Source organism: Astyanax mexicanus, chromosome 5, assembly GCF_023375975.1.
Source record: "Astyanax mexicanus isolate ESR-SI-001 chromosome 5, AstMex3_surface, whole genome shotgun sequence".
NCBI lineage: Eukaryota > Metazoa > Chordata > Actinopteri > Characiformes > Acestrorhamphidae > Astyanax > Astyanax mexicanus.
The window spans coordinates 34,799,907-34,815,305 of record NC_064412.1 but is presented as its reverse complement, the minus strand read 5'-3'; the positions used below and the strand labels follow the sequence as shown (position 1 = coordinate 34,815,305).

At 38.2% G+C, this 15,399-nt stretch overlaps 1 protein-coding gene and 1 long non-coding RNA gene across 3 annotated transcripts in view; one reads left to right on the top strand and one right to left on the bottom strand.

The window, feature by feature from the left end:
* zeb2b (zinc finger E-box binding homeobox 2b) overlaps positions 1–5,873 on the bottom strand; it is a 114,322-nt gene extending 108,449 nt beyond the window's left edge. Inside the window, exons 1-2 of one of the 2 annotated variants that reach the window (XM_007257550.4) lie at positions 5,553–5,873; positions 3,743–3,944 (exon numbers count right to left, since the gene is read on the bottom strand). In XM_007257550.4, coding sequence (XP_007257612.3) covers positions 3,743–3,815 — 73 coding nt within the window. In that variant the 5' untranslated portion in view covers positions 3,816–3,944; positions 5,553–5,873. The remainder of the gene's footprint in view (positions 1–3,742; positions 3,945–5,552) is intronic. The other variant, XM_007257552.4, reaches the window with a different exon arrangement.
* Positions 5,874–6,981: 1,108 nt separating this feature from the next.
* Positions 6,982–14,587, top strand: LOC125802271 (uncharacterized). Its single transcript, XR_007439301.1, has 4 exons — positions 6,982–7,132; positions 7,533–7,602; positions 7,785–9,664; positions 12,972–14,587. It is a non-coding gene; the product is annotated as an uncharacterized LOC125802271 (long non-coding RNA).
* The last annotated feature ends 812 nt before the right edge of the window (positions 14,588–15,399 follow it).

The following is a 15,399-nucleotide window of genomic DNA, read 5'->3' as shown; positions in this document are numbered from 1 at the left end:
CTGAAGATCCCAAAATGATATATTGTGTAGCTCTACTGTACACCATAAACAGTAAAATGGTTAAAAATGCAAATATTTCACATTGTGTCAAACACAAGAGCTTTTTTTTAAAGTAAACAACAAAACAGTGCTCAAAAAATTCTTTTTGCTAAGAAACAAAAAATTGTAGGTACGACACATCCACAATTGTGCCACAAAATCTGCGAAATAATCAGTATATTCTAGTGGGAGCATCTTAAAGCTTGTTGAATGGGAGGCTGATGATTGAAAATGAATAGGGCTTTGTGTTACAGGAAATACGCAGAACTGTGCATTGTAAAAAAAAAAAAATACAGGAGGAAGTTTCCACGTTTTAAGCGCTCCACAAGCCGCCGAAATCTGTTGCAGTGCGTGGGCCTGTGTTCCTATATTTCCTTTACCCCGAATCCCATATTTCAACAGTGCTGAGATCCCAACAAGGCTTCCCCCGACTTCCATTCCTCGCTAACAAGATCACAAAGCTCTGGCTCATGAAATTTCTATATGAAGTTACTTTACTCATAACTTGTAATATCCACACACACACACACACCTTAACTAGATTTGCGCTGTCAGTGCACGTTTAGGTTAAAGTCCTCGCTGCAAAAAAATGGCTTTAAGTTTGTTTTTAGCTTGGTTTTTAAAAAAAGGGGGCACCAAAACAAAACGGGGTAGAGGGCGTCAATTGGAGCCTGTTTGTGCTGCTTGCAGACTACAGGACATGGCTTTAAATTACTAAACACACACTCACTCGTGTATACAGAGCAAAGTGAACGAATGCTCACAGCTGGCCCGGGCTGTAACAGCAGGAGAGAATAAGAGAGAGAGAGAGAGAGAGAGAGGGAGAGAGAGTGAGTGAGGGATTGATAAAGAGAGAGAGAGAGAGAGAGAGAGAGAGAGAGAGAGAGAGAGAGTCCAAAGCTGCTGTATCTCCAATCTTATATGGCAGCAGAGATCAGATTCCACAGTCTTGACTCTGACCCTACTCTCTACACATGAGGGAATGAATAAAGATAGATAGAGTAAGAGAGAAAGAGAGAGAGATAGAGAGAGAGATAGGGCAAGAGAGGGAAGAGAAAGAGAAAGAGAGAGAGAGGGAGATGATAGACACTTCCAGCATGTTATGAAATATAAGTTTAGTGTGTGCGCTCTACAGTGACGGAGCTTACTGTACAGCTGCGACAAAGACTGATATGCGTTATCTAATTATAGGGAGATGTTCAACAAACTAACCAGTAAAAATATATTCCTCTTGATTTAGAAAAAAAAAATGCTTATTTGGTTTGAGCAGATCAATGTGAGACAATATGGGGAAATGAGAAATTTGAGAAATTCTGCCAATCATAATTGGCTAGACTTTTTTAGGCCTTATTTTTTTTATTCATAAAAGAATGTAATAACATACACCGTATTTTAACATTGCATTTAAACAATCTCTGTAGTTTTGTAGTAAAAATAATAAAAATATATGAATGTGTCTACCTGGTACAGGTGTATAAAACAGCAAGACATATAGACAGTCCAGAACATACAGGATTTTAATGCCTCTGCATGCAAGGTTCAAAGTACTGTCATTCCAGCATTCCAGCCTGAAGACATAATATTTAATTTTTGCCCCAGTTTGAGATACAGACATATATATATATATATATTAATTTTCTATCTTTATATAAAAGTTCCCTCCATTCAGTACACCTCCAGCACACAAGCCGTTTGCCAGCGTTGCAGAATTCAGTTAGGCTCTCAGTATCACTCTGATAACTATCATCATATGAAGAGTTATCAGACGGGTGCAGAGCAGAGCTGAGCCCTATCCCTATTCTACCAAACCGGGGGAGAGAAATACTCACTCAGCAAAGATAAACTGAGGCGAGGGGAGGGGGGGCAGGCAAGGACGGACAAGGCGGAAACAGGAGAACAAGATAATAAAGTAAAAATTATAATTATGACACTATAATAATAAAAATTGTACCAAAAACTGCCCTGTCTACTTAGACTGCTTAGATTGGTGGCATTCCTTTGCACCAATTCATACAGCAATTCTTAAAATATATGAACTCAGATTAAAGACAATTTAATTCATCAGATTTTTCTACAACCTCTCAAATACAAATATAATTTTGTTTGTTTTTATTAAATCCACATCTGCATATCTGCTTCAGAGACACCCACACAATTTACTCTACTCTTCAATCTTTTTTCCTATCTTTTTATTGTTGTTATTACAAAGCCAAAAATTGTAAGGTTCCACTCCAGTGATTTGTTACCATGTATGCAGCAAAACGCCACACTTAATGTTTGTTCCTCGTCTTTTGTAGTATTTACCAGCACTAACACTTCAGAGTCGGGGGTTTCTTTGGCTCGGAGACTTCTCGGTTTTGTCAGTTTCAGTCGAGAAGCAAAAAAAGACCCCCTGAACAACTACTGCCATTGATTTTAGCGGATCAATACAAAACGTTTAATAAAGAAAAAAAGAAGGAGGGCTTGAGAAGGGAGGTGTGGGGGCGATAGAAGGGAAGCAGGGGAAAATGTGCCATCCCGGGGTAAAGGAGAAAAGAGTGGCGGACTGCCGAGGCAACGGAACGCCTTTCTGGGGGCATTTAATCCCCGTGAAAGAGCGGAATTAAAAAACTAACACAGACACACACACACGCAAATACACACACGGCGAGCGCTAGCAACACTAAGCAACACTGGGCAACGCTGATCAACACTGGACACTGGGAGCGATATAGAATTTTATTAAAGCCAGTTGTACATAGTTGTACACAGCGGGTTTTAGCTACACATTGCCCTCAACAAATTAAAGTGTGAGGCGGCTTTATTGCAGGATTTAACTACCACAATACTGAAGGCACACACTCTTTTAAAAACGATAAAACACACCATAGCTCAAATGTCACTTAGAATAATAACAAGAGAAAAGCGACGGAATAAAAGTGTGCAACATAAAAAGCATTATACACAAAAGTACAATTTATAAAGAAAAGTGTTTTCCTATAACTATCAACTCCATGAGCTTTATCTAGCTATATCCAATTTAATTTATAATTGCCAGAAACGAAATGAAATGAACGAAAACGACCGCTGATGCTATTAGATGTATCAGATGATAATAATAATAATAATTATTATTATTATTAAAATAATTCCTCCCACAAACAAGAGAGCGTGCTGCCAGCCGTATTATCATACAAATCGCTATTGACGCCAGTGCCATCGTTAGAGCGCCTTACAACAGCGTAAACTGACACGCAACTTTAAAAGCGCTTTTTTATTCTGTAGCGTGAAGCAAACGAGCCGCGTGCTGCAAAACTTTTCCTCCACTCCACTCGCTCCAACTTCCAACAGCGCGAGCTGAAAGCACGCCTCAAAATAAATCAGATCTACACAAAAGAAGCTCTGCCAGTGGTGGACAACACTGGTTTTGCTTCGCTTTCCCTTTGAAACCGATTCGTTTAACCCCACAATGAGGAGATGCACAGCGGTAATAACAAAATAACGGTATCACGCGATGCGCGTCCATGCGCGTCCCGTCAGCCGGAGCTTTACCCCCCACCCTCCGACCATCAACACACACTCTCTCTCTCTTCTCTCTCCTTTTCTCGCTCTCACTCTCTCACTCCTTGTTTCTCTCACAGAGACACTCACAGTCCCACCACGACCACCGCTCTTCAGCCCACTATCAGTGTTATTAAGCTACTATTTAATAAATTCAGCTTACCGTTTTTCCTCCTCGGGTTGGCTTGTTTTCGCCGCTTACACCGGGGCCCATCCGCCATGATATGCTGCCTCATTGATGGGGAGTGTGTGTGTGAGTGTGTGGATGTGTGTGTGTGTGGATGTGTGTGTCTGGATCAGATGGCAGCAGCTCGCATGGACGCGACTCCTTCAGTCAGTCAGTCAGCAGCGCGCAGCCTCAGTCTCTGGCAAAACCAAACACACACAGAACAACAATGCAGGCGCTGCTCTCTTTAGCGCAAAAGCGCGCGCACACACGCGCAGGTACGTACAGGCGCAAATTTTGGACCATCCGCATCAGCGCTTGGAAATAACGTAGAAAATAAAACGGAACGTTGGAGACGAAAGTGCCCCAAACCGTGGGCGGGTGAGTGAGTGAGGGGCTGCGGGGGGCTAGGAGCTACACACCGCCGGTGGTGGGTGGTGGCGGGGTCCACTGCTTCAATGGGACATGCACGGCTGTAGGAATAACTGTATTAAATTAAATGTAGGCATGAATTAAATAGTATTAAATACTATAGGGAGACTGCTGTCTCAGTTTGCTTTCAGAGCCGGGACTGGTGATGAGCTTATTTATACATATATCAAACTGTTGCACACAAAATAAAAGGAGATAAAACAAGTAAACAAGTGTATTCACACATAGGACCGGTAAACAGGAGAGATCTTAACGCTGAAAATTTGTGTGGGATATTATTTACACGCTTAGACTTGTTTGTGGAAAATGGACTTTAAATATACATAACATTTGGTGCTGAAATTGTGGTGTTACCAGTTTACTGTTAACTGTGAACTGTAATGTAGACACCATTGGGAAAGTATTAAGTATTTTGTAATGTAAAGGAAAAAATTGGCTAAGAAAAAAAAAACGATTAAAAACTTTAATGAATTAAATTTGTTGTTGTCTATTACAATTATTACTACTACAAAACTGTATTAGTGGTACTAGTGGTAGTAGTAGTGATAGTATTGCTAGTACAATTTTCACGTATTTTGCTATACCTTATAATCATTATTGTTAATAATGTTTTATTATTTTTTAGTTCACTAAAATATAAACCATTTGTTTGCTTGGGTGTTATAATGTTTGTTTTGTGTGTTTGTTTTTTTGAAAAGTACAAACACTTAAAAGCAAAATAAATAGTTGCTGACTACTTTAATTTTAAACAATTAAAACTTTTTTCATCATCCTCATTCTAATGTCCTATTTTAGTAAAATCATTAAAACATTGTGCTGCTGCAGGAGTTTGTCTTGTAATAGGACGGCAGAGCAGGGAAAAGCGATTTAGACTAAGTGTACAAAGATAACATACGGCGCGAGGCACCGTTAGATTTCACCACTCACTGTCCCATCATATTTGTGAAAATATACCAATTAATATCTATTTTTGTTTTATCTGTCATCCTCATAGCTTGACATACAACAAAGGGAGAAGTAACTTTAAAAAATATTAATATCCATATACAGCACTGAATTTGTTAAAGTCACAATAATGGGAAAAATGTACAAAATTGATTTTTTAAGAATTCAGATGTTGTTCATATAAATAAATCCTGATCTTAATAAATCGTCCATTGAATAATTACAAAAACGACAAGCACACTTTTTTTTCAAGTTCACCTGTACAGGTGAACTTAAAGGTGAGCGCATCTCTCCAGCGCACTCCCACTCTCATCTTCCACTTTGAACTACATCTATAAATATAAATATTCACTTTATTTCTAAATACATATTCCAAGTCTTGAAGCCTATAAATTGCACATCTTTAAAGAGAGAAGGAAACAAGTCTTACCTTGTTGTTTACGTTTGTCTTAGTCGAGCTGGTTGCAAGGAATATAAAAAAAGGAAAGAAAAAAGGGGGGTTTGTAGAGCAGCCGTGGCGGGGCTTTTTTTGGAAGAGGGGGAAGAAAGCGGATCCGTGGGGTAAAATGTGGCAAAAAGGGTAAAAAGCCCGGGCTGTAGCTGGAGCAGCGTTATTCCTGGCGCGCAGGTTGGGACTGATCCCTTTCAGCCACTCCAGGAAACCAACCTGCGGACGGACTGACGTGTTACGCCTCCTCTAATGACATTTTTTTCTTCTCTCTCTCTCTCGCTCTCTCTCTCTCTCCTTTTCTTTGCTGTAACACAGAGAGATAGAGAGAGTGAGAGAGAGAGAATGGGGGAGAGCGAGAAGAGGCTGAAACACGCGCCACCTATCTTCACGGGGAGGGATAATTGAGGAGGACCAAACGTGAGCATCTTCTGGGAACCGTGAGAACTTTTCCTTCGCTTTCTTTTTTCCTCCTTTTCCCCCTTCCCGTTTCCCCGTTCGGTTTTTTTACAGCGCGGCAGGCAAAAGAAACCAAACCCCGACCTGTTCGCTTTACCTTTCCAAATAAATACGCTAAGTAAAGCTAAGCTAACGTGAAGACGGAGAGGAACATCTTCACAAAACAAATGTAGCTATATTTTAATAACAAAAGATTTAAACACCAGAAAGGACGAGGTTTTAGACTGAGACGAGTCAGAGTTTTCCCCGGCACGAGAAAAAGAGGGAAAGAAGTCGTCTTTTTCGGTGGGGTTTGTGTTTTAATTCGGTTTTAAGCCTCGTTGTGCTGCCGAGTTCTCCCTCACAGACTTTCCTCACCCGTCGTCGCCTCAGAAGCGGCGCGGATTTCCCGCCACAACTCGGGCTCGCGCCACGCGCGCCGCTCTTAAAGGGAAGGTGGCCAGGTGACAGGTAAGAAGAAACAGGTAAAACAAAATCCGACATGGATTTAACAAAAAAAACCCGGTTATTTTTAAGCTGGAAGTAAAGTAATACTGTTCTGTTTGGGGTGATAGAATATTTTTAATCTATTTTAAACCGTTTTAGCACATAAAGGAACATGTACACGGGAATTTTTAAGCTAATGTGAAAAAAGAAAAAAATGGGCACGCGCCCGTGCTGGGCGTGGTTATGAACCGGTTATGACTGTTTCTAAAATGTGTTTATTTTTTTTGTTTATTTGTTTATTTATTTATTTCGTAGTCCGCTAGAATCCGACGGAAGACTGGGAAGCCCCACCTTTTCTGAGGGGATGGGATTGGTGGGGTAAATAAAGCAGCGCTCCCTCCGTCCTCATCTACCGGAGGGATAATTAAATCATCAATCCGGGGGGTGAGGGGGAGATTTAGGGGCTGATGCGGGGGTGGGGGGCTTGTTTTGGTGGGGTTATTTTGGGGGTGGGGGGTTTCGGGGCTGCAGGATCAGTTGATGCTTTTGTTCAAAGCCAATCAGACCGGGGCGCAGGCGGGAAAGGTGCCTTAACATCCTCAACATCTGGAGCTGAGGAGGCGGCAGATGCGGGAGGGGGAGCTCCAGTCAACGGGACTGAGGCAGGAAATTCACAGGTATTATTATTATTATTATTATTATTATTATTATTATTATTATTATTATTATTATTATTATTATCACTAAAATATTTATCCTAATTTTGCTTAAAAATATTTTTACTTAATCTTCACAATTTATAATTATAATTATATATATATATATATTTTTCTGTTTGTTTTGTTTTGTTTATTATTCATAGTCATTTTGATGTTGTTTTAAGTACATTTGTTATATATGCTCTTTGCTGTTGTATGCACACAAAAATTATACTTGTTAATTATGTTAATTAAATATAGCCTACTGGCACTGTGTAATCTGCTCTACTACTTTCAACAAATTTGTAGACAAGTTTTATTGTGTTTTCTGTCTTTTCTATCAAATAAGTCTGATGGGTTTGACTATTTTACCCCTCAGGCTTCACAGTCCCGGTAGAGCAGCAGAGACCTCCGCTCTGGAGGATCCCCAGAAAGCAGCTACACTTACTGTAAGTACTGGATTACATGCATATCACACTGACTAACCACATATAGAGAGGTGCTGCATTATATAACAATATATAATGTGAAATGAGAAATCTCAGGCTTATATGAGTTTTAAACATTTTTCTTCTTTTTCTTTTCTTTTTTTGCTTTTTCTCTCTTTTTTGCTCTGTTTTCTCGCTGTCAGGCTGATCGCTGCCCCGATCTCACTGCACACAGCCTCCAACCTCCCAACCTCAGCAGCTCCTCCTGGTTTAAGAGAGGAAACAGGACACCCCTTAGCACCCTCCCTCTGAAAGCTGTGTGTGTGTGTGTGTGTGTGCCTGTGAGTATATATATATATGTGTGTACTTTCATTGGTTTTTTTTGCGGCTTGACCTGATCTCTTCATGACACCTTTACGAATGTCTGGCACAGTGCTGCCATTCAGGCGAACGAGTAATAGCAGATAACAGATTAATCAGGTTTAAATAAATAAATAAATCATAATTATTTTGCAATCACATCTGTAATATTATTTTATTATTTGTATGATGAGTCGCATAATACAGACTTAATTTGGCTGACATTTATATATGACACATTATATACACATTATGATCAGAAATAGCATGCTTTATGTATACATTTATAGAATGCCTGCAAACATATATGTAATCATATTTATGGTTGTATACTCATTTTTACAGTTTCTCCCCTTTTTTAACACAAAATTAAATTGTGTCAATATTTCATGATGAGTGAACCAATACAAATGCTGCAAAATGACTAGCAAAATGACTTTTATTAAAAGTATTTTTTGTAATACTGCCATTTTTAAGACACAAAGCTTTGTTAATTACATAATATGGTTGTTTTTTTTTTTTTTGGCACCTTAACGAGAATACGTTCTCTAGTCAGCATTCTCAATAGACAGACATTAATCAAACAGACTTTTACAGCTAAAATATATTAAAAATAGCTTTAATATCAAGTATTCAGGAATGCTTAAACATGCTTAACTACTGTAAACGCAGGGTTGAGAGCAAGCGGAGGAAAAACGTCTCGTCTGTCAAATGTAAACGCCTCACATTCCCGTTTGTAGACTGTCGTCGTCTTCTCGGTCTTCTCGCCCTTCTGTTCTGTTCTTAATATAGTCTTTGAACTGACTGAAATGAAGCACAATAAAGGCATACAGACATATACAGCTTATTCCAGCTAGGGTTGCATAGTATATCATTTTAATGTTATTATCATTATCATCATCATCATTATTATAACAATGTTTGCATGTGCAGTATTCACATTGCAGGACTTGCATATGTGCGAATGTAACGCAAATTTAATCAATCCCAAAACACAAAAATTTATATTGACCTGTTTACCTGGAGCTGAATATATTGGCTCATTTTTTTTTTCAGTACATTTTTTCAGTCTTCAGTACGTATAAGGAATTATTAATATCACAACCTGCTGAATCATTGGTGTATTTGGTGCAAACTCCTGTATTTATTTAGATATGAAATATATCACAATACATAATTAAAAACAACAGATAATTATTATTTTTTTTCATTATCAATATCATGTAGCCCTAAATATAGCACTGTTATTACATTATTTTGCTAGTTAGTATTTGTAAATGTGCCGTGCCTAAGGCAGCACGTCCAATGAATAATCTCTTTAAAAAAAGGCACAGGAGATAAATATCTGATGTTATCAGATCAGGCATTGGAGATAAATCTTTATTCGTAAATCTAAATTTGTTCACGTCGCTCCAACATAGTTTCACATTCATTCATTAATTTATTTATTCATTTATTAAAGAGAAAAGAGACTGAAAACAGCAGTAAGGACAGTAAGTGGATGTATGCGTTCATCCGGAAGTGTGTTTTATAAGACATATAATATATATATATATATATATATATATATATATATATATATATATATATGTCTCTGTGTGTGTGTGCTCTCTCACAGTGCCTGCTCCCTTTGGCTTCTCCCAACCAGTAGAGAAAAGGAAGTCCATGAGAAAGTCCCAGAAAATCTCACATCTGCAGCAGGGATGGAGCAGAGTACACACAGGTGGTAGGAAAAGAGCAAGCGCGAGAGAGAGAGAGAGAGAGAGAGAGAGAGAGAGTGTGTGTGTGTGTGTGTGTGAGAGAGAGAGAGAGAGTTAGAGAGAGAGAGAGAGTGTGTGTGAGAGAGAGAGAAAGAGGGAGGGGGGAAAGTTATTTCCTGTCTCTGAGAACATCCTCAGAGTGTTTTCTCTCCTTCTTTCTCTCTCGTTCTGTCACACACGTGCACACACCCTCTCCATCTCTCACACACACACACACACACACACACACACACACACACACACACATATGCACACACACACACACATATGCACACACACACACACACACACATTTTACACATTCTTTATGCAGTCATCTTGGAATCATTTTAACCCCTTAATCTCTGCTGAAAACTAAATATATACCGTGACACACCTTGTAAATAATAAATGGCATAATGATAAATGAGATAAATGATGTACAAATGTAATGTACTGTAATATTAGTTTTAAGTTTAATCAATTTTAAGGTTAATGTACAGTTAAATACAGAAATACTGACAGTATATAGTCTTAAATGATTCATCCGTTTAAGAGTTTAAACCTTTAACCCCTTAAACCTGTACATAGGCCCACAGTTTAATTTTTACCCTACATTAACTACTTTACTCTCAAAGTTAAATGTTCTCTACATTCCAACATGAAACTCTGTGAGTTTTATTAATCTGCATTCAGAATAATATAGCTTATTTATGAACAGTTTAAGTGGTTAACATGGGTTAACATTAACAAAACATTCTGTAGGCCCTACAATAGAACCTTGAGGGACTCAACAAAGAAATACTCTAAACCATGAACAAATGATTGATAATATATTAAGTTTTAGTTTTGCATCTGTATTTGGAATAGTTGAACTTAATCATGAACATAAAGTTAAAAGGGTTAACAGGGGTTAACAACAAAAAAAGACCTACAATAGAACCTTGAGGGGCTCAACCAGAAAATATTCTAAACGCTGAACTATTGATAATAGTTTCAGCTTTTGCACCTGTATTTGGCATAATTAAACCTAATCATAAACATACAATTAAAAGGGTTAACAGGGGTTAGGAATAAAACATTTTTCTAGACCCTACAATAGAACCTTGAGGGGCTCATAATTTGTAATAGTTTAGTTTCAGCTTTTCAAAGTCAAAGTCAAAGTCAAAGTGGTTTTTATTGTAATTTCAGCTATATACAGAGTACACAGTGAAACGAAACAACATTCCTCCAGGGACCATGGTACACATAAACACAGTGTCCACCTGCACTTAAAATAACTGAACTTAATAATGACCATACAGTTTAAGGGGTTAATAAAGGTTAATGAAAACAAAACATTGTTTAGACCCTAGAAGAGAACCTTATGGGACTTGAGACGTAAATACTTGAAATAATAAACAAACGATTCATAACAATTTTAGTATTTTATCTGCATTTGGAATAATTGAACTTAACTATGACCATACAGTTTAAGGGGTTAACAGAGATTAACTATAACAAAACATTTTGTAGACCCTACAATAGAACCTTGAGGGACTCAACAAGTAAATACTTGAAACAATGAACGATGAAACGATTCATAATAGAGAACATAATGATGAACATTAAACTTAAACAGTTCTAAAACATTTTTTCAAACAATGCATGAAAGATTGAAAGTGGTTTTAGTTTGGAATAATTAAACGTAATCATGAACATACAGTTCAAGGGGTTAACAGTAAAACGTTTTCTAGACCCTATAAAACAGAAGCTTGAGAATACTCTAAACAATGAACAGATTGAAATAATTCATAATAGAGAACCGAATCACGGACGTAGAGTTCAAGGGGTTAAGGGGTTAAATTGAGCTGTCCTCTCTCTATCCCATATATTACCGGTGACATGTTTAAGGTTGAAAGGCTTAAATATGTACATGACCCTCAGCGAAGGCATTAGGAAATTAGCTGGGGGAATAAAAGCACACGTAAGCTACCCCAGATCTGATCCGATCCGTCAGTTTTTTGTTTTTTTTTCTTCTTCTTCTCCTTTCTTTCCCTTCTTTTCCTTAGCTTTCCTTTCCCTTCTTTCCCGCGGCCTCCAGTCTGTTTCCTCGCAGCTAATGTGAGGGATCATTACATACCGCCTGGGCCAGAACAGCACGAGGAATACAAGCGCCGATTCGATTTGCATAATTATCACCTGCGCGTGTGCATTTACATCATCACTTACGAGCCAAAAAAGCAGACAGCGTTCACAGCTCCGAACAGCGCTCCAAACGCACGTCCGTGCCGCGCATATTATGCATGTAGTAATACCTAATGCTTTAAGAATTATTAATGATATTCTGATAGTCTGTTTAATGAATGACACACTCAGGCGCACGCAAAATGTAAAGTGGGTGATTTGAATGAGCAGATTCGAGATTTCTCCATGTGTGTGTGTAGATGTGTCTCTCTCTGTGTATATGTGTGTGTGAGAGTGTGTAAGCGTGTGTGTAAGTGTGTGTCTGTTCTTAAGCTCAGCCCGGAATGCGCCATTTCTCACCAGAGCCAAGTCTGTCATATCCCGCCTGCCAGAATTTGCGCTCTACAAATACAAGCACACACCCACACAAACTTTACACACACACTCTCTCGCACACACACACACACATACACACATACATACACACACAGCAAATAAAAAGAAAAAAGGCATGAGGGTGAAAAAAATGGAAAAAAAGGAGAAGAAGAAGAAGAAGAAAAAAACAAAAAAAAAACACAAAACAAAACACGACAGACTGATGGACAATTAGAGAACACAGCGAATGCGTGTGATCTCAAAGAGCGCCGCCGTGCCGTCGCAAAAAAATCTCTCCAACGTATATAAAATGAGTTCGGTTTCCATTCGCTTTAGGCCAGGCAGCAAACAGCGAATAAAAAAAAGGCAAAAAAAAGCAAAAAAAAAAAAGAAAAGAAAAAGAAGCCCAGCATCAGATGTTGTTGCTCGGCACAGCGCAGCACAGCGCATCTGAAAGCCCGCTGAACTGAGCTGGTGACGGGCCGCATTAGGCATTCCGCAGCTACACATGCCCACATCAAATAACGTATTGATTATATTATGCCATCGCTATTAGGAGATAGCGATGGGGAGGAGTGGGGCTCGCAACACAGAATGACCACATTATCGGCCAACTCTCTGCATTTACGCAGATCAAGGCGTACGATATGCTGAAGGGGGGGGGGGGGGGAGAAAAAAAGAAAGCAAGATTCATGATGCACTCTTTTTCTCCCTCCTTTTCTCTCTCTCTCTCTCACTCTCTCTGTAAAGAGGTCAAGTCCCCGGCGATGCGAAAGTACCAGATTGGAAGCCTCAAAACCAGCAGCATTTTTGACTATTTTGATGTTCCAGCTTTGTGAAGCAAAGCCACAAGAGTGGAGGCAGAAAACACACCCAATTAATTCTGACATTGACAGGATTCCTCTCTCTCTCTCTCTCTCTCTCTGTCTGTATCTCTCTCTCTCTCGTTGACTCTCTCTCGCTCTCTCTCTCTCTCTCTCTCTCTGCAGCCTCTTCCCGACCTAGAGAAGGTAAGCACAGAAAAAAAGAAAAAAAAAAAAAAAAAAGAACACCGGGGGGGTGGGTGGGCTGAAGGAAAACTTTGACTCAGGGCAGATGACTTATCACTCGTTGAAGAAATTAATAATTGACTCGACGTTAAGATGAATAATTAATCAAGCGCCGGAATAATTGTTGTATCTCTAATCTCCTCGACACACATTTGCATAGGAGCATATGAGCCTTTTTTAAAGCACACCAACCACTATGCATGTACATATATATAAATGGATACTGTATATGCATATAATTATACTATATTTAGTACCAATAGTCAAACATTTGGACACGCCTCCTTTTCTTCTCAATTTAATGTGTTTTGTTTTTCATTTTGTGATTTTATGATTTACATTGTAAATTTAATATTGAAAAAAAAACGATATTATTAAAAAGAGCTATACAAGAACACGTGTGGAATTATTGGTTTAATGTAAACAAAATATTAAAAGTGTAAAACAAACCAGAATATGTTTTATATTTTAGATTCTGACTAGCAGACACATTTTGATGCTTTGAGGACAAATTTAATCTCAGTGTCTTCATGAGGGAGAATCATCCGGAACAGTTTTTTTCAGTGTCTTGAAGGAGTTCCAAGTTCCTGGAGGTGCTGAACAAAATAGTTGCTGCTTTTCCTTCAAGTTATGGTCTACAGTTCATCCTAAAGCATCACAAATTAATCATATCAGTTGGGTTTAGGTCAGCGGATTGTGGAGGAAAAACCCTTTTTTGATAATTACATAATTCAATACATGACTAATGAATAATCAAAAAATAAAGAAATAAAGAAAAACATTGAATGAGGTGTGTCTAAACATTTATCTCAGCAAAGCGATACAAGTGTTCTGCTAATACAAAATTGCATTATCACATTAGAACAGATGCAGGTAAACATAAAAACAATTAAAAAAAAAGGCCAGATGATCTCTCATTTGGAAAAAAGAAGCTGAGATCTTGTGAGCTCTACTCTGAAGAGTGTTGAATTCCATCAGCAGCTCACCTGATATACCTACATTTACCATAATTAAACTCTGATTTATCAATCCAGGTGATGATTATACGATTATCACTCTACATAATACTAGATTAGACCATGAGAAGAGCTTTAAAGATGTTTTAGTGAACACAGTGTAGTAAAAGTTATTATATACTTCATTATAGGAATGCTACTACTGTATTTGTATTTATTTTAATATTCTAACATAGTGTTTTACTGAGCTAATAAAGTAAATTTACTGGCTAGAAAGAAACCTTGTCTGTTTTTTGTATTTTCTGCAGGTGCCTAAGAGTTTTGCTCAGTACCGTGTGTGTGTGTGTGTGTATATATATATATATATATATATATATATATATATATATATATATATATATATACAGTGCCCTCCATAATTATTGGCACCCTTGGTTAAGATGTGTTCTTTAGCTTCTCATAAATTGAGTTTTGTTCAAAATAATATAGGACCACGATGGGAAAAAAAAGTAAAGTCCAACCTTTAACTCAAGTAAATTTTAAGGGGGAAATAAAATCCCTGACTAAGAAATAATTATTCTTCATAAAATCACCTGTTCCACAATTATTGGCACCCCTAACAATTCTTAGGAAATAAATTTAATAAAAGTATTTCTGTCACTTCTACAGTAGTTTACGAAGTTGATCAGAGTATGTAGGAACATTTAATTAGTAATTCACAACTTCCTGTTTCCCTGGGGTATAAATATGACGTGACACAGAGGCCATTTATCTTCAACATGGGAAAGACAAAGGAACATACCATTCAAGTGAGGCAGATGTGTGTTGACCTTCACAAGTCAGGCAATGGCTACAAGAAAATCGCTACTCGCCTACACCTGTCCATATCTACTGTCAGAGGAATTATTAAGAAGTTTAAAACAACTGGAACAGTGGTAAACAAGCCTGGACGAGGACGCAAGTTTATTTTGCCACCACGCACAGTGAGGAGGATGATAAGAGAAATAAAAAGTTCTCCAAAGCTCACTGTTACAGAATTGCAACAAATGGTAGCTTCTTGGGGTCACAAAGTCTCCAAAACAACCATCAGGCGCTATCTACATGCCAACAAGCTGTTTGGGAGGCATGCACGGAAGAAACCATTTCTCACTCACAATCATAAACGCAAACGTT